General features: G+C 35.3%; 1 protein-coding gene across 8 annotated transcripts in view; it reads left to right on the forward strand.

Moving 5' to 3' along the window:
* Window positions 1-26,856, forward strand: part of Thoc2 (THO complex 2) — a 118,575-nt gene that overhangs the window by 57,963 nt on the left and 33,756 nt on the right. For all 8 annotated transcript variants that reach the window (XR_005283826.1, XR_005283827.1, XM_038316073.1 and 5 more), the window contains exons 12-22: window positions 660-855; window positions 9,567-9,608; window positions 10,017-10,147; window positions 10,247-10,348; window positions 13,688-13,772; window positions 14,676-14,769; window positions 15,165-15,245; window positions 17,209-17,305; window positions 20,645-20,762; window positions 22,203-22,382; window positions 24,010-24,174. Coding sequence is in view for 6 of the 8 variants with exons in the window: in XM_038316073.1 (XP_038172001.1) it covers window positions 660-855; window positions 9,567-9,608; window positions 10,017-10,147; window positions 10,247-10,348; window positions 13,688-13,772; window positions 14,676-14,769; window positions 15,165-15,245; window positions 17,209-17,305; window positions 20,645-20,762; window positions 22,203-22,382; window positions 24,010-24,174 (1,291 nt within the window). In the remaining 2 variants the exon portion in view is untranslated. The remainder of the gene's footprint in view (window positions 1-659; window positions 856-9,566; window positions 9,609-10,016; window positions 10,148-10,246; window positions 10,349-13,687; window positions 13,773-14,675; window positions 14,770-15,164; window positions 15,246-17,208; window positions 17,306-20,644; window positions 20,763-22,202; window positions 22,383-24,009; window positions 24,175-26,856) is intronic.

Here is a 26,856-nt window from a genome sequence, read left to right on the forward strand (position 1 = left end):
GATGTCAGCCTATTTAGGAAAATTAGGAACAGTATTAGCAGCAGCTCTGACTTCAGCCTCATAAATAAAGCCTGTTTCAGGCCTCTCAAAAGCCCCAGCCTTCATGACTTGTGCATAGCCACTAGCTGCTGCTTTCATTGCGACTTGAGGTGTAGACAGTGCAGACCTCTTCTTAGAGATCAACTCCTTCAAAGTTAGATACCTGCTTAGTATGTGAGAACTCTGCATGCTGTCCTTTCTAGTATTGTACTTTGATTGTTCAGTTATCTTGCCTACCACCCCTTCCTCATATTCAGTGTAGGTAGTTGAACTCAGATTGAGAAATGTTTGATTTCATCTTGTCATACATCTGAGGGCCATCTCTTCTTCATTCCTATAACTATATTCTCTATGTTGGTCAAGCTTAACTTAAACTCATGTTATATGTTACATGAGAGCTACATTGAGAATTCCTCATTTAATTTGCTATTTTGAAACATCCTCTTTCTGAGCTTTGTTTTTATGCTTGTTGAATTTGTTTTTATATTAATTTTCACTTGAGAATTACTATAATAAAGTTAGTGATGGCTAGAATAGATATACAAGCAAAAATTATTATTGTGTTAAGATATTTGTGTTTAATAGTACATAGATTTCTAAATCTTGCTTCTTTTTTATAGAGTTGGTGTTCCTAAAGGTGCTAAAGGCTTACCTGTTAGTGCTTTGCAAAACAAGTTAGCACCAAAGCAAGTGGAGAGCTTTGACGATTTGAGGAGGGATGTATTCAACATGTTCTGTTACCTTGGTCCTCACCTATCTCATGATCCAATTTTATTTGCAAAAGTCGTGCGCATAGGCAAGTCATTTATGAAAGAGGTCAGTAAGATTTTTCTTCCTAGTAGAAAATTAAAATTTAAAATGAATATATTTGTTTTGATGAGTATTTCTAAAAACAGAAACAAAGTAAACATGATGTAAGGAAAGTTGTATTGAATAACTCAGTTTATGGAAAGCCCATGATGATTCATCAGATACCTCCCTTAGGAAAATCCATATTTTGAATTCTGTTATAACTAGCACTTTCTTACTATTTTCCCCTTATCTGTCTTCTGTGTATTTTCTAGCATGCGGTTTTGAATCATTACTATTAGCTGTGTAATTTTTCCAACCACAAACTCCTGAGCTTATTATTTCTATTTTTTACTTATTTTTGGTGATAGGATTTAACTTGGTGTTTTGTGTGTTCTGAGTATGTGCTTTATTGTGGAGTTGTGTTCCCAGCTCATCATTTATCTTTTTAAGTAAAGCTTTTATTGAGATAAATTATAGATACAGAAAAATATGTAAATTTTGATTGTATAGTTCAGTGACCTTTCTAAAACTAAACACCCATGTGTCTACCACTTAAACCCAAAAAATGAATAATACCAGCAGTGCCCCTACCTCATTTATAAACTTAGACTATTTAAAAGACATATATGACATAAAATGTGCATATGACATGCATCTCCAGTCTTAAATTACCTTTCCCTACCTTAAGTCAGTTTTCCCTATGTGTTGCTGGTTTCTGTCACATTGTAGTTTCACTTTTTCTATGATCTTACGTAAATAATTAGTGTTTTCTTTTCTGATTTCTTTCACTTAATGTTTTGAGATTCATCATTCAAGTTATTACATGTGTCAGTAGTCCTTTTGATGAGCATTAATATTTTATTATATGTAAGCACATAGTTTCTGATAAATTTACCCAGTGATATATATTTAAGTTATTTCTGGTTGGGGCTGTTATAAAGGTGCTTTAAATGTCTGTACTTTTGGGGGGCATATTTTTGCATTACCAGAAGTAGGATTTGTTAGTGAAATAAGTATATGTTGAACTGTAAGAAATTACAAAAATGCTGGATGTGATAGTGCAAACCTTTTTTTAAAGATTCATTTATTATGTATACAGTGTTCTGCCTGCATATATGCCTGAAGGCCAGAAGAAGGCACCAGATCTCTTTATAGGTAGTTGTGATTCACCATATGGTTGCTGGGAATCCATCTCAGGACCTCTGGAAGAGCAGCCAGTGGCGCCCTTAACCTCTGAGCCATCTCTCCAGCCTTCCTGTGGTGCACACTTTTAATCCCAGAACTCAGGAGACAGATGCAGGCAGATCTCTATAAAATTTTCAGGTCATCCAGGTTTATATTGCAAGCTCTGGATATATAATAAAAGCCTTTCTTAAAGCAAAGAAGAAATTATGAAAACTGACAATTTCTATAGTATTTTAAATTTCTGAGAGCAATCTTTGAGACTTCCAGATGCTCCATAGCCTCAATGACACATGGTATTTTAATACTTAAATTTTATCCATCCTAGTAGTTGTGGTATCTTATTGTGGTTCCAATTTCTGTCATGCTAGTGACTAATGTTGAGTATATTTTCATGTACTTATTTGCTACTTATAATTATTTTTAGTGAAGTGTCTGTTCATGTTTTCTCCATTTTATATCACAGTCTTTTTGTTACTGAGTTCCAGTCTTTGTATATTGTTGGATTTTATCAAATAGGTGGTTTTTGAATTCTTTTCAGTCTGGTTTGCCTTCCCAGTTTTAACTGTTTAAAAAAAAATAAGGTGTATATGTGTGGGAGTGGCAGGGGTTTGTGCCAGTGGGTGCTGGTGCCAGGGGAAGCCAGAAGAGGATGTAGGATCTCTTGGAGCTATAGTTAGAGGTGGTTGTAAACCAAACTCTGGTCCTATGGAAGAGTAGAGACTTCTTTTCACCACGGAACTCTCTCTCCAGCCCTTTGAAACTTTTTCTGTAGAGCTATGCCTCTGAAACTAAGTCCAACCTTAGTTCGATTCCTGGCATATGCTTTGGGTGGCTCACAACCACCTCTAACTCCAGCTCCCCGAGATCCGATGATTCTGGCTTCCACAGGTACATGTACATACCTACACTCCGACTCATAGACATATATGTAGACAACTACAGATAATATGCAAATACCATTTTAAAAAGGAAAAATGGTATCTTATTAATTTCAGGTTAGTATGTTTTTCTCTTAAAATTTCCTGGATTTGGTGTGCTCAATCTGTTTACTTAGTTTTGCAACCTATATGAGACTTTCTCATAGAGTGTTGACCAGACTGTAGCATGCATCATAATTACCTGTCAGGCTTACTAAAATGCAGATAGTTGGTCCCAAACTTCAATATTTGGTCAATAGGCCTGTGTGGAAGGTGAATATTTGCATTTCTAACATGTTTCCTGGTGATACTGATGCTTCTGGTTCAAAGATCAAATTGTTATTTTAGTATATCAGGCAGATTTGATCCTCCTTTGTGGGCTTAAAAGGGGATGGCAGTGACTAATAATCTAAAAATCTGAACAGAAATCACTACTATTCTCTCTGCTCTAGCATTCTGGGCATTTTTTTCCTTAATATAACTGGGAGATGTCAAAAAATGAACAGAGCAACTTAAAATTTTGCCATACTTTCAAGAAGACTCCCTTCATATCAGACTTCTTGACTATAAGAATGCTGAGATTCCCAAAAACTCCATGGCATTCTACATAGTGGGAATTTGTTTTGTGTTGTTAGTAACATGTCTTGCCATTGCCATTGATGATAAGGCTCCTCACAAAGCCAAAAAATGTTGCTATAAGATAAAAACTCTTGCAAGAGTAGGAAGAGAGAAGAAAAGAGGCTCCATTGTGAATCTTCTAATCCCAGGCAATGGGTGGAGGCGCTGACTGCTGCAGGAGACCTACAGCATACATAACCACATAAGGATCTTGTCTCTTTTCAGACTGCAAGGACAGAAAATAGTTGTAGTTAGATTTTGTGTGTGAACCAGCCAGAGGAGTTTTTTTTTTTTTTTTATATAGAAGCCAATTTTTATTTTATTTTTTATTAACACAAAGAAGTCAGTTTTATTATAGCATTTTCAAACTGTTTTTTACTTTTTTCTTTTATTGAAATTATTTTTTTATCACATAGTATGTCCTGATTACAGTTCTCCTCCCTCTAATTTTCTCATTTCTTCCCAACTTCCCTGCCATCCAGTTCCACTCTTTTTCTTTTACTAGAAAACAGGCTTCTAAGGGATACTAATACAATAGAATAAAATATAGTAAGATATGACAAAAACTAACACATAGGAATTGGACAAAACAAACAGAAGCAAAAGAGTCCAAGAGAAGGCACAGGAAACATAGACCCACTCATTTGGACATTCAGAATCCTATAAATACACTAAACTGGAAGTTATACTATATATACAAAGGGCTTGTTGATTTAGAAGGCCTTGCTCCCTGGTGTCCTGCACCACCTCTGGCTCTTATATTCTTTCTGCCTCCTCTTCTGTTGCACTCCCTGAGCCAGGGGTTGGGTGGGCTGAGGAGGTGGGTATTTAATGCATACATCCTATTTAGGGCATAGTGTTCTAAGTTCTACCATTCTCTGTAATGTCTGGTTGTGGCTCTCTCTATTTATTCCCATATGCTGCAGGAGGAACTGTCTCTGATGATGGTTGAGCAAGGCACTGGTCAATGGCTATAGTAGAATGTCATTAAGAGTCATTTTATCATTTTTTTTTAAAAGACCAGCAATTTTTGGTTTTCCTCTAGGTTCCTGGAGTATCTAGTCTCAGGTGGTCACCCAAGCAGTTTCAGGTATGGGTTTCATCTCACGGAGTGGACCTTAAGTCAAATCAGATAGTAGTTGTTTACTCCCCCAAGCGTTGTGCTATAATTGCCTTAGCGTATTTTGTAGGCAGGACAGCATTGTAAATCATGGCTTTCTGGCTAGGATGGTGTTATTTTTTTCTCTTTTGGTAGTGTGCAGCGTATCTTCCTATACTAAAGGAAGTAGTATTTTTGTATTGTCATTTGTAATAATTGGTTTGAACTAAGATCACCTTATTTTCCTCATAGATAAAGTATTCAGTCATATTTAGGAAATGTATCTTTTTTTTGCAGTGTAAATGTTATTGAGTAGGGGAGCAGGCTTGTGGGGGCATCAGTCCTTCTTGGCCACAGCCTCTTTTATGGCTGACATGAAGACATTTCTACACAGACTCTGAATCTGCTGTGGTGTTGAACCTTTTTTACCTACAGTGCTAATTTATTACTGGTGCTTCCTAGGATTACTTGCCTGCACTTGAATATTGTTTGCTTTTGGGGAAAGACAAACTAAAATATGAGTACATTTCTTTAAACAGATTTAATATTTAAGCTGTAATTTGTTCTAAAATTAGATGCACATGTTATTTATAATGGAAACAGTTTCCAGCAGTGGAAAAAATGAAAGAATTTCCAACTGTAATCTTCCATTCCTAATAACTCTTTCTATGGGTTGTATTTTAAACTCCAAATTACTATTTTATCTTGATATTTAGCCTGGACTTGCTTTAAACTCAAAATCCTCCCTTCCTCTACTCCTGAGTTATTGGATTTCATGCATGTGCCACTACCTTCAGAAATTCTAAATTATTATATTTTTTACTTGATTATTTAAAAAATATTCTGAATTTATGTATATAGGTGTGTTTTGCCTCCCTATGTGTCTGTGTAGCATATGTGTACAATGTCCGTGGAGGCCACAAGAGGGTGTTGGATTTATTGGAAATGGAGATTGAGGTAGTTGCTAGTTGCCTCTTAGGTGCTGAGAATTAGACCTGGGTCCTCTGGAAGAGCAATCAGTGATAGTAACCATCTCTCTAGGCCCATTCTAAGTTTTTTTTAATGGGACCTGTTTTGGATGCTTTCTAGCAAAAAAGGTTTTTCATAGAGTACTTTTGAGGTATGAATGTGCAGTTTTTAATCTAATATACTATACCTAGTAGGTACTCAATAATTGGTAGTTAATAAGATGTAAGTTAAAATAGTGCTATAATTTTACAGGCAATCTAGTCACAAATCTTAAATGTTTTTCATCAGGTGTAATAGTAACAGTCCTAAGTAGCATTTGAAAAATAAGGTAGTAAATTGTTAGATCATTACTCATAAGAAGCTATTTATTTAGTTTTATTTATAATTTTCTCTTTATTTCTCAACTTTCTCAAAGCCTGTCTTGATGCCTCTATTTTTTTTTTAATTTTTCAGGTGCTGAGTATTGTTGTATAATGAATGGCATTATCTTTTATGCCTTTATAGACTCATGTTGGAACCTCAGTTGGTTTTGATGATGGCCTTTCTAACCCTAGTTGAGTGCTCTGTTTTACTCAAATTTAAAATTCAAATGTTGAAAGCACTTCAGATGTCTTGTAGCTTAAGAGTTGTCACTTCAAAGCTAGGAACTGTGTCCTCTTTTCACAATTTAAGTGTGTGATGCTTAGTAAATAACTGCAGCCTGCACCCACTTCCTGTTGTCTCCTGCTTCAGCCTAGTGCTCACTGCAGCAGAGAGTATTGTGTGGCTGATGTTTAATGCTGTTCCCAATCTTAAAGTGAAGTAAACTAAAAGAAAAGGAAGAGATAAATGGAGGAGGATGTTGTTTCAGTTAGGGTTTTTTATTGCTGTGAAGAGACACAATGGCCATGGCAACTCATAAATAACCTCATAAATAAACATTTATTTGAGGTGGCTTGCTTACAGTTTCAGAGGTTCAATCTGTTATCATCATCAGGATGGGGAGCAGGCATATGTGGTGGTGGAGCTGAGAGTCCTTACATCTTGATAGGCAGGCAACAGGAAATCGATTGACTGTCACATTGAAGGAAGCTCAAAGTCTGTCCCCACAGTGACATGCTTCCTCCAACAAGGCCACACTTCCTAATAGTGTCACTCCCTTTGGGGACCATTTTCTTTCCCACCATCATAAATATGTTTATCTTCTTTAAAAATTGCTTTAATTTATGTGTACCTCCTGATTTATTTCTATTAATCCTTGTTGCAATGAGCTTTTGATAGGAAGGTTTACTGCTCTTCTAGGTAGCTTTGCTTTATGTCCTATATTTTAAAAATTTTCCTGCTTATGAAATATTAAGAATTGACATGTGGACATTAGAAACTGACTAGAGTTACTCAGGGAAGTAAACCAGCTCAGTTATGGTAAAAATACTTTATTTCTATTAAATAAAACTATGTAGTTTCACTAGGTTTAGGTCACAGCATGGCAGGAAAAAGGGGTAGTCTCACATCCTTAAACTGTAATAAACTGTAAGCCTAGTTTTTTCGGTTATGGCCTATCCTTATTTCTGCCTCCTACTAGATGCACAGTATGTTATCTGAATTATCAGTCCTCTACCTCAAAGAAAATAATAATAGCTATTTAGTTGTTTCCGAAAGGACATTCCTCTATGATTGAAAAGTAGGTGGATTTTTCTGTCCTGCCTGCCACGTCCTAAATAAATAATACAGAGGCTTATTAGTTATAAAACCTTGGCCACACCTTAGGTTTGTTCCTAAGTAGCTCTTATAACTTAAATTAACCCGTTTTTTATTAATTTACATTCTCCCATGTGGCTTTTACCTCTCTCCCATTTTGTGTGTCTGACTTGTTCTGCGATCATTTGGCTTCTCGAGACTCTGCCCTTCTTCCCAGCACTCTCTGCTCCCCTGGCTATTGACTATTTAGCTTTTTATTAAACCATTCAGAGTGAAATTTCTTCACAGTGTACAAAAAGACTACTTCTTAACAGGGAATTCCTTATTTGCTGACAAACTGTTGACTCCGTTTTATCTGTGATAGAGAACCCTATTTTCTTGAACCTCTAATTCGAAGAAGAAGAAACGTTGGTATGGATCCTAAATCATTGACAGATTAAAACTAAAGCACCTAAGACTTCTCTTTGGGAATATCTGATGACTTGCTCAAATGCATGCAAAAGAATCCCTTCTTTAACAAGAAAATCAGATAGGTGGTGTTGCATCATAGCTTTCTTCTTCGCTTGCTTCAGTTTTGACCTTTGCCTTTTCTTGATGTCTAGACTGTTCTTATGTGTCAGTTCTTCATTTGTATTTTTGGGTTTTTCTGCCTTTATAAACGTATACATCTATAGGCATCACTAATGTTTTTGTTGTGTTTGTTTAAGATAAGGTCCCTTAATTAGCTCTGGCTGTCTTGGAAATCACTATGTGAGACCAGGCTGACTTTGGACTTTTCAGAGATCTGCTTGCGAAGTGCTGGAATGAAAGGCATGCACAGCTATGCTCGGCTTTCATAGTATCATTTTAAGTGACTAGATAGCATTGTCAAACAAGTCACTTCAAGGTTCAGTCTGTATTGGGATAATAAAGACCCAAAATGTGATTTTTCTTTGTCAGCAATTTGACAAATAATTTGGATTTTTTTTTGTTGAGCATTTTGATAGTGGTGAATTATAATGCAATTTAGATTCATTTCCGTTGTTCTGAGTTTTGGTTATATTAGTATTTGATTATATTGATTTTGTAAAGTAGTGGCTTTCAACTTGTGTGTCCCAAACCATCAGGAAACATATTTCTGATGGTCTTAGGAGCTGAGACACCACTCAGTAACAAAATTACAGTTATGAAGTAGCAACAAATAATTTTATGGTTGGGGGTCAACACAGTATGAGGAACTGTATTAGAGGGTCACAACATTAAGAAGGTTGAAAACTGGGGGCTGGAGAAATGTCTCAGAGGGTAAGAGCATTCATTGCCTGTTCTTCCAAAGGTGTCCTGAGTTCAATTCCCAGCAACCACATGGTGACTCACAGCCATCTGTAATGAGGTCTGGTGCCCTCTTCTGGCCTGCGGGCACACACACAGACAGAATGTTGTATACATAATAAATAAATAAATTTTTTTTTTAAAAAAAGGTTGAAAACTGCTACTGTATGGGAATGTGGATTAAAAATCCAAATGCATTAGAAATAAATGGTTTTGGTGATTACAGTTTTCCTAAGTTTAGTAACTAATGCTTAATATGAGTTTTAGAAGCTTTGGTTTATAATGATGTTAAGAATTGTCACGTAAGCCGGGCGGTGGTGGCGCACGCCTTTAATCCCAGCACTCGGGAGGCAGAGGCAGGCGGATCTCTGTGAGTTCGAGACCAGCCTGGTCTACAAGAGCTAGTTCCAGGACAGGCTCCAAAGCTACAGAGAAACCCTGTCTCGAAAAACAAAAAAAAACAAAAAAAAAACAAAAAAAAAAAGAATTGTCACGTAAAACTGATACTTAGGGTTGGAGATAATAGCCCAGCTAGCAGAATGCTTGTCTAGTGGGCCTAAAGCCCTAGGCTTGAACCCTAGTACTTCATAAACTGGATGTGGTGACACACGTATAATCCGAGCACTTGGGAGGTGGAGGCAGGAGAATCAGAAGTTCAAGGTCAGCCTGGACTACAAAGAGAATTGGAAACCAGCCAGGACTACTACACGAGACCGCGTTTCATAGACACACATGTAAAAATAAAGAAACAAACTGTACCCATACTTATACTTAAAATTCATGGATTTTAAAATTATTTAGAGGTTAAAAGTATACATAAAAATTTAAAATGCTTCTTAGTAATATCTTGTATTTCAAATAACCGTGTATGTAAAAGGCAAACATCTAAGTAATATAATTTAATTTTTAAAATTATAAACTAGTTAAACAACTTTTAAATATATTATTGTTTTAAATTTTAGTGTCAGTCAGATGGAAGCAAACAAGAAGATAAAGAAAAAACGGTAAGAGACTGAAAATATTAAATAATGGGTGTGTTTGTCAAATGTAGCATGCTGAATATTTTACTGTGAAATAGATTTAACTATCATCAGAAATTATTTTATAATTAATGTGCTTAGTACAACATCTGGCAGCTCAGTTATATTTTTCTTCTAAAGCCAACATCTTCTTTTTGAAGATTACCATATTATATAAGAAATAAAGTTAAGCCCCTCATTGTTTTGCTACTTCCTTTGCATCTCACCACATTTGCTATCTTGGATGGAGAAAAGACAATGATAGGGCGGGGAATTATATATATTGTGTTATGAGATTTAAAAATGCCAACCCTTTTAAGAATGGTACTCCTATTTTGACAATATATTGAAATAAAACCCTTATTGACATATTTTTTCTTGCTTTTTTCTTAGGAAGTTATCCTTAGCTGTTTGCTTAGCATTACTGACCAGGTATTACTTCCATCTCTTTCTTTGATGGACTGCAATGCTTGCATGTCTGAGGAACTATGGGGGATGTTTAAAACATTTCCCTATCAGCATAGGTAAATACTTACTCAGATTGTTGATTCCTGTTAATTAATTCTAGTGCACTAACTTTTAAGCACTTAATGTTTTCTAATTTTTCATTTAATTTTTTAAAGATACCGTCTGTATGGCCAGTGGAAGAATGAAACTTATAATGGTCACCCACTTTTAGTAAAAGTTAAAGCTCAAACAATAGACAGAGCCAAGTATATCATGAAGTAAGTTTTATTGTTTTTTATATTAATTATATTTATGTCTGAATATAATTTACTTTGTTTCAGCTATCTTGTTGAGAGTCTTAATTTACAGAAAGCTCATAAGTATTTGTTAAAGGAATAGCTGATTATATATTGTAGTTAGAATGACTTAAGTTTTATGTAATCTTATTTTAATTACAAGTTAATATTTTATTTTTATTTTTTTAGGTTTATATGTCTGTGTATGTGGGCTTATATATGCCATGGTATGCATGTGGAGGTTGGGGAATAACTACTGGAGATGGGTTCTCTCCTTACTCCATGTGTGCCCTGGGAATCAAACTGTATTCGTAAGAGTGATATTAATTATACTTTCCTGTAAATTATTTGAAGCTTACGAAAATTGTGTACTTTATGCTAGTATGGGTCTGTGTCTGTGAACACTGTCTACTGGAAAAATAGCCATGTTCATGGTCACAGTTGTTGCATAGACTATATATAATGGGGTGGAAAATAGACAGAAGAAAATATCTAATTATTTTATGGGAGAAGTTATTTTAGGAAGTAATTGTTGGGGAGACTGTAGGCTTGGTGCTTGAAAGAGATTTGGCTTAAACCTACAGATACAGTGTCTAGGTTATCAAAAACAGGTCAGGTTTTATATATCATAACATAGTACATAAACACGTATATACACACACACACACATATATATATATATATATATATATATGAGAATGATCAGGCCGTGTGTGTGTGTGTTAGTGTTATTGTTTGTGCTAGGTACTGAGTGAGTGCTTTATCATTTTCTTGATTCTCTGTACTCTTTAACAACAGCCTTAATTTTTTTTTGTGTGGAATAGTATAGTATCTCATATTATTACCTCACTTCAAAATCCTTGGGTGACTTGACAGTACTTGGCAGGCTGTATGGGCAAACTTTATGGCATGGTGATGCGAGAGATACTCCTTGATCTTTCCTACCATATTTACAAATTTTCACCTCCTCCCATTTCCCTTTCCTTCCCCCTCCCTCCCCTCCCCCTCCCTCTCCAGTCCAAGGAGCAGTCAGGGTTCCCTGCTCATTTCTTAATGATTATACTTAGCAGTTCTACCGAGCTTACTTGTTTACCTGAATGTATGAATGTAGCCTTACTTCCATTGTATGTCTTTTTTGTTTCCTTCATTTGTACAAGTTTTCCCTTAGCATCCGTGTTTCATCCTCAGAAAGTGAGCTCAAATGTCGGGTCTCTGAAACCTTCCCCAGAACATACTGCCAAACACAATTGATTTGTAGATCTAGTACACCTTAGGAAAATTATACTAGCATTATACTTAGGCACATTGCAATGAGAGTTTTTTCATTTTTGTATTTTTATAAAGTTCTTGAAAATTATATGGCCAAATGATTTCAATTTCAGTAAATGAGTATACAGATTTTATATGCAAGTATTATACAGCTTTATCTTTCTATGCCTAGTTTAGTTCAGTTACCACAGTGTTCTCCCATTTTGTCAGTGTAGTGATTGACAGAATTTCCTCCCTTTTTAAAGTGAGAAAAGTGGTTCTCAGGCAGTAGCAGCAGGAGAAATATGGGGGGAAAAGAGATGAAGGAAAGGAGAAATGTCGATCAAAGGAATCAATATTTCACTTAGATGTAAGAAATAAATTTTAGTTATATATTCTACTGTGTGGTGATCAGTTAATAATAATAATGTATATTTCAAAATTTCTAAAAGATTAGTTTGAGATTCACACCACAATATAAAAGTAAGTTTTTGAGGCAATAAAATGATAGTTTGACAGATTCCTTCTGGAGGGCCTATACAGATAAAGAACATCACATTGTGCCCTTATAAGATATATACATTTTTAAAAGGTATTCAGTAAAATGTCTCTCATCCGTTTCTTTACACACTCAATTCTCTTCAGAAAGAGATATGTGAAGTAACCAGTATTTAGATTCTTATTTATCCTTTCAGGCATTTTTATGTATATTCAAGGCAATATGATCATACTATCTTCACTTTTCATATTATTGATAGGATATAAGTACTGCTTTCAGATTTCCTAGCTTTTTAAAAAGAAAGTTCTCAGGAGTACTGGCATACTCCTGTATTCTCGGTATTTGGCACTCTGAGGCAGGAGGACAATGAATTTGAGCCCGCCCTTATTTCCTACTGAGGTGAGACTGGCAGAAAAAAACAACAAACAAAAAATAATGGGAAAATTTCAAAAAAATGATTTTAAATATGAGTCTTTAGTTAGGCCAAATTTGAGATCAAGAACAGCTCTCATTTTTGTATTTCTATGTCATAGAAAGCATTAATATAAATGCATATATGAGTACAAGTTAGTGTAGAACAATGTGTGTAGAATTTTTAATATCCTTGGAATTTTGTTATATTTCAACTGTAACTGTTTCACCAAACTATGAGTTGGCGGCTTAAACTTTTTACACTGAGAGTGGAGTATATTAATGCGTTGTTTGGGTAATTTTATGTTTTCAAATCATTCATTAAATGCTTATCAGTTGTGTTTTCTATGCATGAAACTCTGGTAGCTTGAAGGTTGAATGCCATCAAGAAAGCATTTCTTTAGTTTTGCTTATTTTTCCCTTCAGGGTGGTGAAGACAGAGGGAATAGAATAAAGTATATAGTGTATGTGAGAAGGGGGAGTGTAAACCCTGGCAAGTAGAACCACCCAAAAAGGTGGTGCTGTGTGAAGGCAGAGAATATGGAGTCCAGTTTAAACCAGTTGGCTCTCTTCTCCACTGGCAGGGAATGGGAATGTAGAAACAAGAAGAGGAAGCACCCCATTATAACATTGTTTTAATTAATGGATTGCTTTTTATCACACAGCTGTTTATAGAGTTTCTGCTTTTATTATGTAATCATCTGAGAAAAGCTTCCAATTTTATGTAATAATTGTGTTGAGCTATAAGTTTAACTGATACAGGTTTTTAGAATCTTGGGAAAAGTATACTGAGTACAAAAGAAATAAAGAAGAATGAAAGGGATATAATTTGTTAATTTTAAAAATTATGTACCTTGAATAAGAAAATGAAAGAACTGTTGGGGTCCGAAGCCCCACTAATCCCTGAACTGATAAACAAAACCTGGTAAATATAAAATAATTATGATTTTTTTAAGAAGTTGTTTTATTCTTTATAGATAACTAACTCTTAAACTTTGAAATTCCCTTTGAAAGTTCAGCTTCTGCTGCAGAGTATATGAAAATGCAGTAGTTTGTATGGATCCATTTTGTGTGTTTCAGTTTTCTTCTCATGATATAGCAGAGCTTATCAACATCTGAGTAATGGTACTTAGTATGAACCTTGACATTTCTCTCCCTAATAGGCGTCTAACCAAGGAAAATGTGAAGCCTTCAGGAAGACAAATTGGCAAGTTGAGCCACAGCAATCCAACCATTTTGTTTGATTATGTACGTTTTGAAGTTAATATTATTTTAAGGGGTTTTCCTTAAATCAGTACAAGTGGAAATGAAATGATGTAAAATTTAAGATGTTTTGGGGAAAAGCTGATGAAATGCCAATTTATTCTTAAAACAGAACTTTACATAATATTGATCAGTTTTCTAGTAATGTACAACAGAACTACTGTTATGTTTTAGAAGCATCTGAATAGTGTTTCCCTCTGATCCAGTTTTAACAGTGTTGCATTCTTTTTTTTTTTAAATGGTTTTTTCCATACAGGATATCTTTGTATTAGCCCTGGCTGTTCTGGAACTAGCTCTTGTAGGCCAGACTGTCTTCAAACTCACAGAAATCCCCCTGCTTCTCTGCCCCGCAAGTGCTGGGATTAAAGGCATATGCCACCACCGCCCGGCATTACCTATTTTTTTGAAATTATCATTATTGAAATTTTCATACAGTATATTTTGATCATATTCTTTCCCCTCCCACAAGTCCTCTCAGATCCTTGCTACGTTCCTAGCCATCCAACGTCATGTTTTTTTCTCTCTCTTGGTAAAACAAAACGCAAAGAAAATAGACAAGATTAAAAATGTGTACCTGAAAGAAAGAGCAAAGCATCCATTTTAGAAAGACTAAATAACATTTAAAACAGGACTGGCCTCTACCATTCCAAAATCCAAATTTAGACCTCTTAGAATTGTTTTCTAAATGGAAAATGTAGCCTTAGAAAAATACTGTATAGGGCATTAATTGTAATATGTAATATGCTTTATCTATATTCATAAATATATGTAAAATAGAAAAACCACTTTAATTGTATTATTTCTAATTTTGGATAAGTATGTATGAATATTAATTAGCATATAAGTTTTTATTTAGTTAATGCAACTTACTCTTTCTTGTTCTTCCAGATCTTGTCACAAATACAGAAATATGATAACTTGATAACACCTGTTGTAGATTCATTGAAATACCTCACTTCATTGAATTATGATGTTTTGGCCTGTATCCTTTCATGTGAAGCCGTATATAGACATCATGTGTCCCTGTATTTAAATGCTGAATGTTTTAGTTACTCTTTCTGTTTTCCTTAGGTAATGATCTAAGTTTGCTCCATTTGACTGATCAAACAAAGTATTGGAAGAGAAATTTTATGTGTGTGTGTGTATGCATGCACACGTGTGAGAGCACAGACCTTGTTTTACCAAACGTTGAATCAGGTGGAATGTTGCGTGTTAGAAAATGAGAAAGAGGGCAACGGAGAGTTGATATACAATGAGTATAGTTATTTCTATTTCTCCCTCAAGATGTGGTGGTTTAAAGGTCTTTGTTACTGATGTGATAATTTTTTCTAAGGGTCTTTGTTACTGATGTGATAATTTTTTCTTAATGTTTGAAAGATTGTATTATTGAAGCTTTAGCTAATCCAGAAAAGGAGAAGATGAAGCATGATGACACCACCATCTCAAACTGGCTTCAGAGTAAGTGCTCTTCTTTTTCTAAGGCTCATAGTACTATTGGTGATACTAAGGAAGTGGTAACCGCTATCTTTTATTTGGTTACCCTGTGTTTTCTGTTTAGGGGCTTATTTCTCAAGCACTCTTGAGGATAATTGGCCACTCTGCTTCTTTTGTAAACTGTCTGAGACCTTGGGTCTGTATAGAGATTTATTAAGTACTTATTAACTTTCTTTACTCAAGAAACTACTTTTTACTATGATAGAATTTGTGGAAGCAATCTCTGGCCATACCAGCCTGAATGTATTAAGTGCCATCTGATCAGGAAAGCTAAGCAGAGTTGGGCTGGGTTAGTATGTAGACGGGAGAATTTAGGGGAGGCATTTGGAAGCTGACATTCCCTTTCTTTCTTAGTGTTATGAGAGGATGCACTTTTTCCTCTTGTAATGTATGTGAATCTGAATCTTGTAGTGACTCCTATTGTCCTGTAAAGTTTGATTTTTCCTCTTTTGGGGACTGAATTTAGTCCCTCACACATACTAAGCAAGCATTCTACATTTACTTAGCCCATGAAATACTTAGTAAGTGCTACAAGTAAGTGCTTCAAGTCTTTTAGAATCAGGCCCTTACTAGTCTAGCTCCCCCCTCCACTTGTCAATCTTTAATTCCATTAATACTGAAGTTTTGTGACATTCATAGACCTTTTGTACCTTCTTTCTTCTACTTAGATACCCTTTCATGGTCATTCATTTCATTCAGTTCATCTTCTGATTTCGTCATCATTGGATTTCAAACAAGAAGTCATTTTTTTGGAAAACTCATTATTAATGCAAACCATCTAGAAGTCTAATTTTTTGCTCCTAGTACTATCAGAACCTTTTATTCACCATATTCATTCAGTTTTCTGAATTCCTTATTGAACTCTAAGCTCCAAGGGCAGGACTATGTTGGTTTAATTATATAGGTGCTTAGCAAATAACTGTTAGATAAGTTCCAGACATTCTTCCTCTTAGTCTTAACTGGGGTTTCCTCTCTCTTCTATAAGTGAAAGGGATTATTGGTTCAAATTGGTCTTTCTAGGCTGTGGAGTTGGTTCAGCATTTAAGAGCATTGACTGCTCTTCCAGAGGACCTGGGTTCTAATTTCAGAATTGATGTGGTGGCTCACAATGTTCTGTGACTCCAGTTCTAGGGAGTCTGACACCAATTTCTGACCTTTATGGGTACTAGGATGTGGTACACAAACATACATGTAGGCAAGACCTTGATATGTATAAAATAAAAAGGTCTATGTCTGATTTTAGGAAAGTTGCTTGTTTCTTTTGTTGTCTATAACTGTAACATGTTCTTAGATATAGAACTTAGATATAGTCTGTTTTGACTCTGTTTTATGGGTGGGAATTTGGTTGTTTTGAGTTTGCTTGGTATTATTCTACATGACTGAGTCCTAACTGATCAGGGTACATAGGTTGAATTATTGCCTAGTTAGTACTGTTACCACCACCATCAAGCTATGTGATCCATCTCAATTCGCCTCGTTAGGTTTATATTAACCTAAGATATTGTAAGAATTAAGATAATATGTTTATATATGTATACTTAATAAACATTAGGTATTGGTATTGTAAAACTCCATTCCGTTACATCAGTCAAAACTTAATTCATATGGGACTGGAGAGATTGCTCCATGGTTATGAGCACTGGCTACTCTTCAAGAGTACAAGAGTTCTGAGCACCCAACACAGCAGTCACAGTTACCCACAGCATCTGTTCCAGGGATCTAATACACTCTTCTAGCTTCCTTAGGCAGCTGGTATGAACATGGCCACATACAAACATGCTGGAAAACGCAAACACACATGAAATAAATCTCTAAAATTTTTTCATGCCTCATTTTATTTTAGAAATTGAATTTGTTGAAATTATACTAATACATTAATACTAATTATAGTAATACATCTTGTTTCATAACTTTTTATTTCATGTAGGTCTGGCTAGTTTCTGTGGTGCAGTGTTCCGTAAATACCCGATTGATCTTGCTGGTCTTCTTCAGTATGTAGCCAATCAATTAAAGGCAGGCAAAAGGTAAGTTATATGGATATGAAATTCAATAATTCAAGCACTTCTGGTGGATTTGGAATGTTGACATTACTGTTACTTTGTCAGACTCAGATTTTAACTGGAATGGCTACTTATTTGTATAATACATTAAGAGAGAGTCTCATTTGCATTTCTGACTGTCCTCAAAATTCATACCTTTGTTTTCTCAACCTTTTAAGTATTAGGCTTGGGTGTATATAGAATTAGTTTTTTTGACATGGGATCTCACCATGTAGCCCAGGTCATCCTAGAACTCACTTACGAAATCCAGACTGGCCTTGAATTCCTTCTTGGAACTCACTACGAAGTCTAGGCTGGCCTTAAACTCACAGAGGACTGCCTTTGCCTCCTGAGTACTGGGATTAGAGTTGTTTCAAGGAGAGATGGGGGCCGCTTGTTTGTCCTGGCCGCCTGGCTAGTTTACACCAAAATAACCACACAGAAACTGTATTAATTAAAACATTGCTTGGCCGTTAGCTCTAACTTCTTATTGGCTCTTACATATTAGTTTAACCCATCTCCATTAATCTGTGTATGGCCACGTGGCAGTGGCTTACCAGAGATTCTAACCAGTGTTTGTCTTAGGCTGAGGATCCATGGCTTCTCTCTCACTCTGCTTTCTTCCTCCCAGAATTCAGTTCCACCTAAGTTCTACCCTATCAACTCTGCCAGGGCAGTTTTTTTATTCATTAACCAATGAAAGCAACACATAAACAGAAGGAACTGCTACACCAGAGAGTCATGTGCTACTGTGCCTGTCTATATATTGAATCTTGAATACAATTTAGAAATTAATACAGAGAGATTGTTTCTTTAGCAATATAATATTTGGCTACAGATAAAACTCATTAAAAGGACAGTTAACTTATTTTTACCATTAAGATTTTTGAGTACATGTTTAATAAGGAATATTAAATGTTCTTTTATGACAAAACATTACACTGTTTATTTCTTTACTACATTACACATTTGATAGAATGTTTCTTTAAGGGAGTATATAGTTAAAAAAATACTTTTTGAATGTGAATTTAGGGACATGTAAGACTTATATGATTTTTAACTGTTTCCTTTTTTTGTACATACTGTGGGGCCAGCGGCAATGCTTAGGCTTTGAATAAACAGCACCACTAGATTGATTATAATCAGATAACTATTTTGTTTATAGACAGTTTCTGATACAAAGTCAGCAAAAAATAAAAGCTCTTTGGTGTTTCAAACAGGTGCTAAATTAATTTCCTACAGTGCTATTTTGGCTTTGGGAAAAAATAAAAATATATAATATCTCGGTTTTGTTGGGACACTGTTGCTACCTTTGTAATCTCTGTCACTTCTGTATTTTACTTCTTTACTTCTACAAGCCATGAGAACACTAGTTTTAATCTATAATTTAGTTTGCTTTATTGTCAATACGTATTTGTGGCCATTTAATTAAAACTGTTTTAATACATCTCAATGCTACATTGGTAGTTGTGTATTAGTTTGCATGAAACTGCCTGATTTGGGAAAGCATGACAAATTGAAAGGAATCCTCAATAAGAATATTAGAAAAGTATACCTTGTCCAATAATTTGTATACTGATAGGTGTGCTTTTACATTTGGAAAAATTATGTAATTAAAGAAAGTTATTGAAGTCACAAAGTGTTATTTTCATTGACAATTCTAAATGTACATACCTAGCCAGGTGTTGTGGGAGATGCCTATAATTCCAGAACATCTAGGGGAGAATAAGCATGAATTTGAGGCTACTATGGGTTATATAGTGAGACTGTGTCTCAAAAAATGGATAACTGTTACCACATAGCTAGAACATGCTTAGTGTTTTTGCAAAAACTTTTACTTTAGGTTCAAGTACTACAACTTGGCACTTTCCTTTTTTCTTTCCTTCCTTAACCCCCTCTTTTCTAATTATATATAAGTTTATTTATTAGTAATATTATATACTTATTTATATTAATATTATAATATTATATATTAAATACATATTTAGTTTATTTATTTATTTAATAAAGTTCTTTATTAGCCAATGGGAGTCCTCCATCATTTCCCCCTTTTCTGTTTAAACAAAAAAGAAAGGCTTTAACTTTAACATAGTAAAATTACACATAACAAAACAGTTATCAACTAAGAATTACAGTTACAGTATTTATATCTACTTTATCTTTTATCATAACTAAGGAAAACTATAACTATCTATTCTTCAACTCCATCAAAGACTCCAGAAGGATATATTACCTAAGTAAATGAGAAGTAAGCAACTTACAAATGAGTATTGTAGGGCTGTATTCATTTTTCTTATTTGGAGTTTTGGCGAGATGGCTATCTACTCTAAGAAACTTATTGAGCATCGTGAATTGGAGAAGGAAAATATTATTGGGGCAATTGATGAAAATGAACTATGAACAGTAGATTAAATATTAGAGTTACTCTGGTAATGGCTGCAGTTCTGTAAACACGTGGCTCTGTGCTAATGTGCATTCTTAAACATTTGAAGGAGCAAATGAGCATGGCTTAAATCATCTACTCTCCTGTTCATTCTGTAAAGTATTCTGTGCTGCTTTCTTGTCATTCTGACAAATTCCTGAAAGCCATATGAGACTGATTCTTTTCTACTCATTGTCAGAGTGTTCTCTTTTCTACTCATTGTCAGAGTGTTCAGTCTGGAGGTAGCAACTATGATGTGAGGCAGAATATCACCACTTAAGGTGGTGTGGTTGGGCAGACCTATCACCTCACAGAAGTGAGAGCAAGAAGGGAAGAGACGTGTGTGTGGGGAGAGGAAGAACGTGAGGAGAAGAAAGAGAGAAACAGATACAACAGAAAGACACACAGAGACAGACAAAAGGTGTGAGAATGGGAGGGCAAAGGGGTCAGGGACAAGATACTGCCCCTAAGAATATATTCCCAGGGACCTGTTTTCTCCAGTGAGACCTCACCTAAAGTTTCAAGAATCTTCCAAAAATATTGCCACCATTGGGATCAAGGCCTTAACACATGGAATTTAGTGGGTGGGGAGGAAGGACAGGGAGGATGCGAGTGAAAACATGAAGTTTGGGTAAATAGTATCTGAGTATGTTTCATATTACTTTTATTTTTTGTATCCTAGCCCCAAACTACAAATTAATCCAGGTTAAAAAAATCAAAGGTAAACATGAAATATTTCTATTGTAGTACTAGAAGTGATATAACTATTTTATTTAAAAAAATAAAAAAGCAAGCCTTGGTGTTCCCTCTTGTTCTTTATGTTTAAATAAAGATTCTCAGTATATTAATTATTTTATAATTTTTATATTTGAAATTTTAACTGGTTTAATTTTTTGTATTAGTTTTGACCTACTAATATTGAAAGAAGTGGTACAGAAAATGGCAGGAATTGAAATTACAGAGGAAATGACAACAGAGCAATTAGAGGCCATGACTGGTGGGGAGCAACTAAAGGCTGAGGTAAGAATTACTTTTCCTGTTCGTTGAACTTTTAAAATCAAATGTACTATGGTCCCACTGTATCTATGGGTTTGTTTTTCAAGGTTTCAATTACCCATGGTTAACCACAATTCAAAATTAAAGAGAAAAGAATTGTAAAAAAAATTATATATTGTTTTTCAGTTTGAGGCCCATCCTGTGTAGAATGATGTAAATCTTTAGCCTTTCTTCTTGCTTACTTTTGTCCCATAAATTATCCCTTTGGCCAGCATATCCATACTGTACAAGCCATCTTGGGTTTTCATATTGGCTATGTGAATAGTAGTCTTAGTTATCAGTTGGCGGTACTGTAATATGCTTGTATTCAAGTAACCTTTGCTTAACTTTCCTAATTCTTCATCACTATGCCTAAGTGGCATTTCATCTCATAAGAATGAATGCAGTATAACAACATATTGGAGAGTGACTATGTTTGCATACTTTTATTGTATCATTCTGATTATTTTACTAATTGTTGCTAATTTCTTTCTGTGCCTAATTAAGCTTTGTCATAGGTATATATGCATAAATAAAACATAATTTGTGTAGAATTTGGTACTATCTATTTATCCCCTGTGGATTGTAGAACATGTTTCACACAGATGAGTAGACAATTCTGTATGTGTGGTCATAGTATAGAATTCAGATCGTATATAAGTACCTAAAGCCTAATGTCAAAGCCATATATGTGTTCTTTCAAAACCACTGCTACCTTCTTTTTCTTGTTTTTGTTTTTTCAAGACAGGAGCTTGTCCTGAAACCAGCTCTTCTAGGCCTGGCTGGCCTTGAGCTCACAGATAGCCACCTGCCTCTGACTCCCGAGTGCTAGGATTAAAGGTGTCCACTGCCACCACTCGGTTACTGCTACTTTCTTTTTTAAGAGCTGTGATGTACTAGTAATGGGGTCTTTAAAGACTTTTAGAACCTGTCCTGAAACTTGCTTAGTTGACCAGGCTGGCCTCAAACAAAGACATCCATTTGTGTCTGCCTCCCAAGTGCTGGGTTTAAAGGCATGCACAACCACCGCCCGTTTTTTGAGAGTTTCCCTTGTAGCCCTAGCTGACGTCCAACTTGTATAGTTGAGGATGGTCTTGAACTTTGCATTCCAGGTGCTTGGATTGTAACTCTTAGGTCAGAAATGTTTTTTTAAGATTTTTTATGGTGTATTTAACTTTATGTGCATTGGTGTGAAGGTGTCAGTTTCCCAGGAACTGGAGTTACAGACAGTTCTGAGTCATGTGGGTGCTGGGAATTGAACCCAGGTCTTCTGGAAGAACAGCCTGTGCTCTTAACTGCTCAGCCATCTCTCCAGCCCCCAGTCAGAAATGTTTGTGTCTCAACTTTCTTCTGTTTCTTTTTCCAGTGAGGCAACTTGGAGTACATTGCATATAGGCAGTAAATTTGTTTCTTCTATTTGTATAGGGTGGTTATTTTGGCCAGATCAGAAACACTAAAAAATCTTCTCAGAGATTAAAGGATGCACTATTGGACCATGATCTTGCTCTTCCACTCTGTTTACTAATGGCTCAGCAGAGGAATGGAGTAATTTTTCAGGAGGGTGGAGAGAAACACTTAAAACTTGTGGGAAAGCTCTATGACCAGGTAAGTGAACGAAGCTTTGGTGTAGAGAGAAATTTTCTTTAATCCTGATAAAATAGAGATTGTAATGTCCTTTGAAACATATCATTTGTACATACCATATGAATGTGAACCATCTGTAATGTCAAATAGGATTTCCCTAAATAGGGCCTCTATTTCTGCAAATTATGACATTTAAGAGATGGGTGTAGAAGAGGTTGTGTGTAAGGTTTTCAGTTAATTAGATATTCCATCTTATGAAAGACCAGTATCAGATTGTTTGCCTTCTTTTTTGATCTCTGGAAATCTGTAATTTTAGTTGTGGGAAAGTAGATATTATCTTTTACTTCTTAGTAATAAGATTGTTAATACTTAAACACATTTTGTTGGCTAATAAAATATTTTTGAGTGTAATATATTCTACAAATAATGACAAAGGTGTTGACTTCTCATTGTTTGTGCATATTGTTTTATAGGACTTTTAGATAAGTGTTTTGAGAGTCTCTTGGACAGTCCTTGGTTAGCAACTAAAAGGGGGCTTTTCATACCCAGTGTTGGAGTTTTTGTTAATAGTCTGTAGCTCTTAAGGGCAGTATTGTCAGCTCAGATGATAAATTTTCATTAAAACGATATAATTAAACATTGATTTGCATGTATTATGGATATATTTATGTAGGTAGTTAATAGCATGATTCCTTGTGACTTTTTAAGACATCCCTTTATTTGGCCCTCATTTCCTGTCCTTTTGTATTTACTTTCCTTCCTGTCCTGAATTAAAGATCTACTTTTTCTCTCTAGTTCCCCCTTCAAGTCACTTGTATCCTATTATTCCTCTCTTGTTTCCCCCCACCATAGTTGTTCCTTTTTACTTTCCTGATTACTGCAGTTACTCCAGGTTTTATACTGAATATTTGTATAAATAAAATAAAGACGTAACTCAGGCTGGCCTTGAGCTTATGATTGCCCTCTGCTTCCTGAGTGTTGGGTTATATTATAGATATGTGTCATTGTGCCTAGACAGTGCATGTTCTTTCCCCCCCTTTTTTAGGACCATATAGAAAATATATTTGACTAATATAAGTATATGAATATATAAGCTTTGTTTTAATTCAAAAATTTTATTTGATATCTAGTAATTGTGCATGTTTATAGGTACATTGCCATAATTCATTAACGGTATCTAGATGTGTAAATCATGAAATTGGTAATTGCTATTTTTATCTTTTATCATTGTCTTGAGAAATACTGAGCTCCTTTCTTCTAGGTCTTTATATTTCACAAATTGCTATAAGCTGTAGCCAGTCTGTGCTGGCTGTACATAACTAGAAATTATTTATTTTATGTAAAAATGTTCTTTGATATTAAAGATCCCACAGCCTCTAATATCTACTCTTCTCTTCTACTTTTGGGAACTCAACATTACTATAGGCTTTATGTACAAGTGGGAATATGTGAAAATTGCCTTTCTGGCCCTCATGTATTTCACTAAACTCAGTGCCCTTCATTTCTGTCTGCCTGTACTGCTAAAAATCTGGATACTTAATTCCCAATCAAAATTTTGTCAAAAAAAACATACCTTAATCATTTGAAAAAGGGTTTATGTTGGTTTTGTGAAATGTTAACATCTGTTTTTTTTGTCTTATTAATTTAGTGTCATGATACTCTAGTACAGTTTGGTGGGTTTTTAGCATCTAATCTGAGTACAGAAGATTACATAAAGCGAGTGCCTTCAATTGACGTGCTCTGTAATGAGTTTCATACACCTCACGATGCAGCGTTCTTTCTGTCTAGGCCAATGTATGCACACCATATTTCGGTAAGTACTAACATCTTCATTGGCTTTCAAGAGTAATTCTAAATTATTTCACAAATATTTTAGTTTTGGATACACTCTAATTTGATAAATTCAGATCTTCTCTCTTGGAGAATTACTCTGTTTTTCTGTTTTTACTCTTGTCTCGGCAGTGAGCAGTACTGGTTCAAAAAATAGGTCTTCCTGATTTCTTTCCCCATAGAGCTATAATCAGTTCATGGAGATGCAGCATAGTCTCCATTTTCTGTTTACTTGGGTTCTGGCCTTTCTGCTCTTTGTATCTAGTTTTACACTGTTTGTGATTTTTAACTGCAACATGGGGTGATATGGTTTAAGTCTGTCCTGTATGTGGTGTTGGTCCCCTTCTCTTAAACTAAGATTCCCTCTTTATTCCCTGTAGGGACATGGGTATGTAGCACAGGTCTCTAAAAAGATACTAGGGAGAAGTGATAAGTTCATCTGATCATGTAATTGATCATACTCCGTTCGTGTTTACTTTTGAACTGCTACAGTCTTGCTTGATTTAATGACCATCTCAGTGCCATTATCCAGCAATTCCTGTCCTGTGTATTCTAAGTGTTAATGGGAACAAAGGAGGCTTTTGCTTTCCTTTAGAATCTGTCATTACAGAAAATTATATGCTGTCTATGTGTAGGTAATGTCTTGCATTCTTACCCTAACCACATCAGAGAAGTCTCACCTATAAAAACATAGGTCCTCATTTCTTGAAGAACTTAGGTGGAAGGGTTGCTTTTTTTATTTTGGGACTTTCATGTTGCATTTTACTATTCTGAGACCTGGACATCCTAATCAGTGTCAATGAATCCTAGCAAACGTGAATACCTGGTTGTTGTTGGCTGAGCTCTGGTCAGAAAATGGAGAAGATCATTCATACCTATGACCTACTTTTTTTGCCATGAAAAATGTTATTTGTCTTTTAGGAGTTGAAAAAAAATCTAATGAAAGACATGTTATTTAAGGTTTAGGAAGAAAGAAATACGCGGTGGCATTTATATACTCCAGGCAGTAATAAATGTCCCCCAACTCACCCTATGTGGGTGACATGCCTCTTAAAAAAGGGAGTGCCTCAGCAGCCTAGGGTGCAATTAGATGGGCATCCATACCCCCACCCCCAAATTCACTTCTTAGGTGAAATCCTCTCAGTTGAGCTTCTGAGGAATGAGGGAAAATGTATAAGAAAGTGAGGAGAGGACTGAATAGAGGGCATACAGAGGACCCAAGAGTGCTTTCCAGTACCTATTCTGGGAGAGTCTCAACTGCACATAATTCCAGTTCCAGAGGATCTGCTGTCCTCTGCTCTCCACAGACACACACAAACATTTTGTCTTTGTCTCTCTCTCTCTCCCTCTTTCTCCCCCCCCCACATACATACACAGAGAGACACAGAGTAAAAAATAATTTTTTTTCAAATGCTGAGAGAGAAAAAGGCATAACTGTATGTTCCCCTCAGTAAATTGGCTACCACAGGCCCCCTTGGGAATTATTCAACCAGAAATGCTTAGATTCTTGTCCCGTTTTTAGACATAAATCAAAAGTATAGTGGTACCCCTTAACTATCTGTTTGACTGAAGATGTGAACCTAAGTGTTAATTTAATTTAGATAAGGGAAATTGGCATTGTAGATGAAGTATAACCATCTTTTTGATTAAGCCTATTTTTTGGACTAAATTCTAGTGGAAGGTCTACCAATAGAAGTCACAGATTCAGAAACACAGAAATAGGAAGCTTGGTGCTATTATTTAGTCTTCTCATACATATAACTTAATTTTTACTTTTCATCATTGAGACTTAATCTTGAAACAGATTTGAAAGGGAGGTTTTGCTTGCTCCAGTTGTTGTAGAGATTTCCCAGTTAGGTAGTCAGATTGTCATTTGCAGGTCGTTTTAGCACTGTTTGATCTCATGTCTCGTTAGAACCTTATCAGATGTCATTTTGCTTACTTAAATTCATATTAGTTACCTTCAGCAAAATCTATTTTCTAAATTTAAAATTCTTTTTACCCTAGCTTCTGTTCTTCTTGGTTTCAGATATAATTGGTACACTTTCCTATAGCTCGTGGGTTAGTAGCTTTACCAGTTCTGTAGTTTCAGTAGTTATCAGCATGTTCTCTAGCATGGGCGTAATCCTACTTCTAGAACAGTCTCAGGATTCCTGGATTCTGCTGCTGGACGTACCATTGAATGTAATGGATATCATATGCTTTTAGTCCAGATGAGACTGTTTGTTACCTGTCAGTGCACAACTGAATCAGAATATTTCATAGGTGATCGTCTGGTTTGGGGTTATAGGTTTAGCATGAACTGAATGATTTTAATGTTTTTTTAATATAAAGAAGCAACTGATTGTAGGACTTTTAGATTCATCTTAAAGGTGATGCCTAAATCAAGTAAAATTTTTTTGGCAAGAAGTCTTTCATCATAAAATGGCTGAAAGACATGAGACAGCGTATTAATTTTCTTTGCTGCATTTGACATATTTTATGAACTAAAAATTATGTCAGTATCACTTCACTAGCAGATTCATTTTTTACCTCATGTAATTAAAAGTATAGCCTTCCTCTGATTCTCTCCTTAATTAGGACATGCCAGTCAGGACCAAAAAAAAAAAAAAAAGATAGTATCAGTTCTCACATGATTTCAATTTAATTTACCACAGGTATGTAT

This window comes from Arvicola amphibius, chromosome X (assembly GCF_903992535.2).
Source record: "Arvicola amphibius chromosome X, mArvAmp1.2, whole genome shotgun sequence".
In the NCBI taxonomy this organism is placed as follows: Eukaryota; Metazoa; Chordata; class Mammalia; order Rodentia; family Cricetidae; genus Arvicola; species Arvicola amphibius.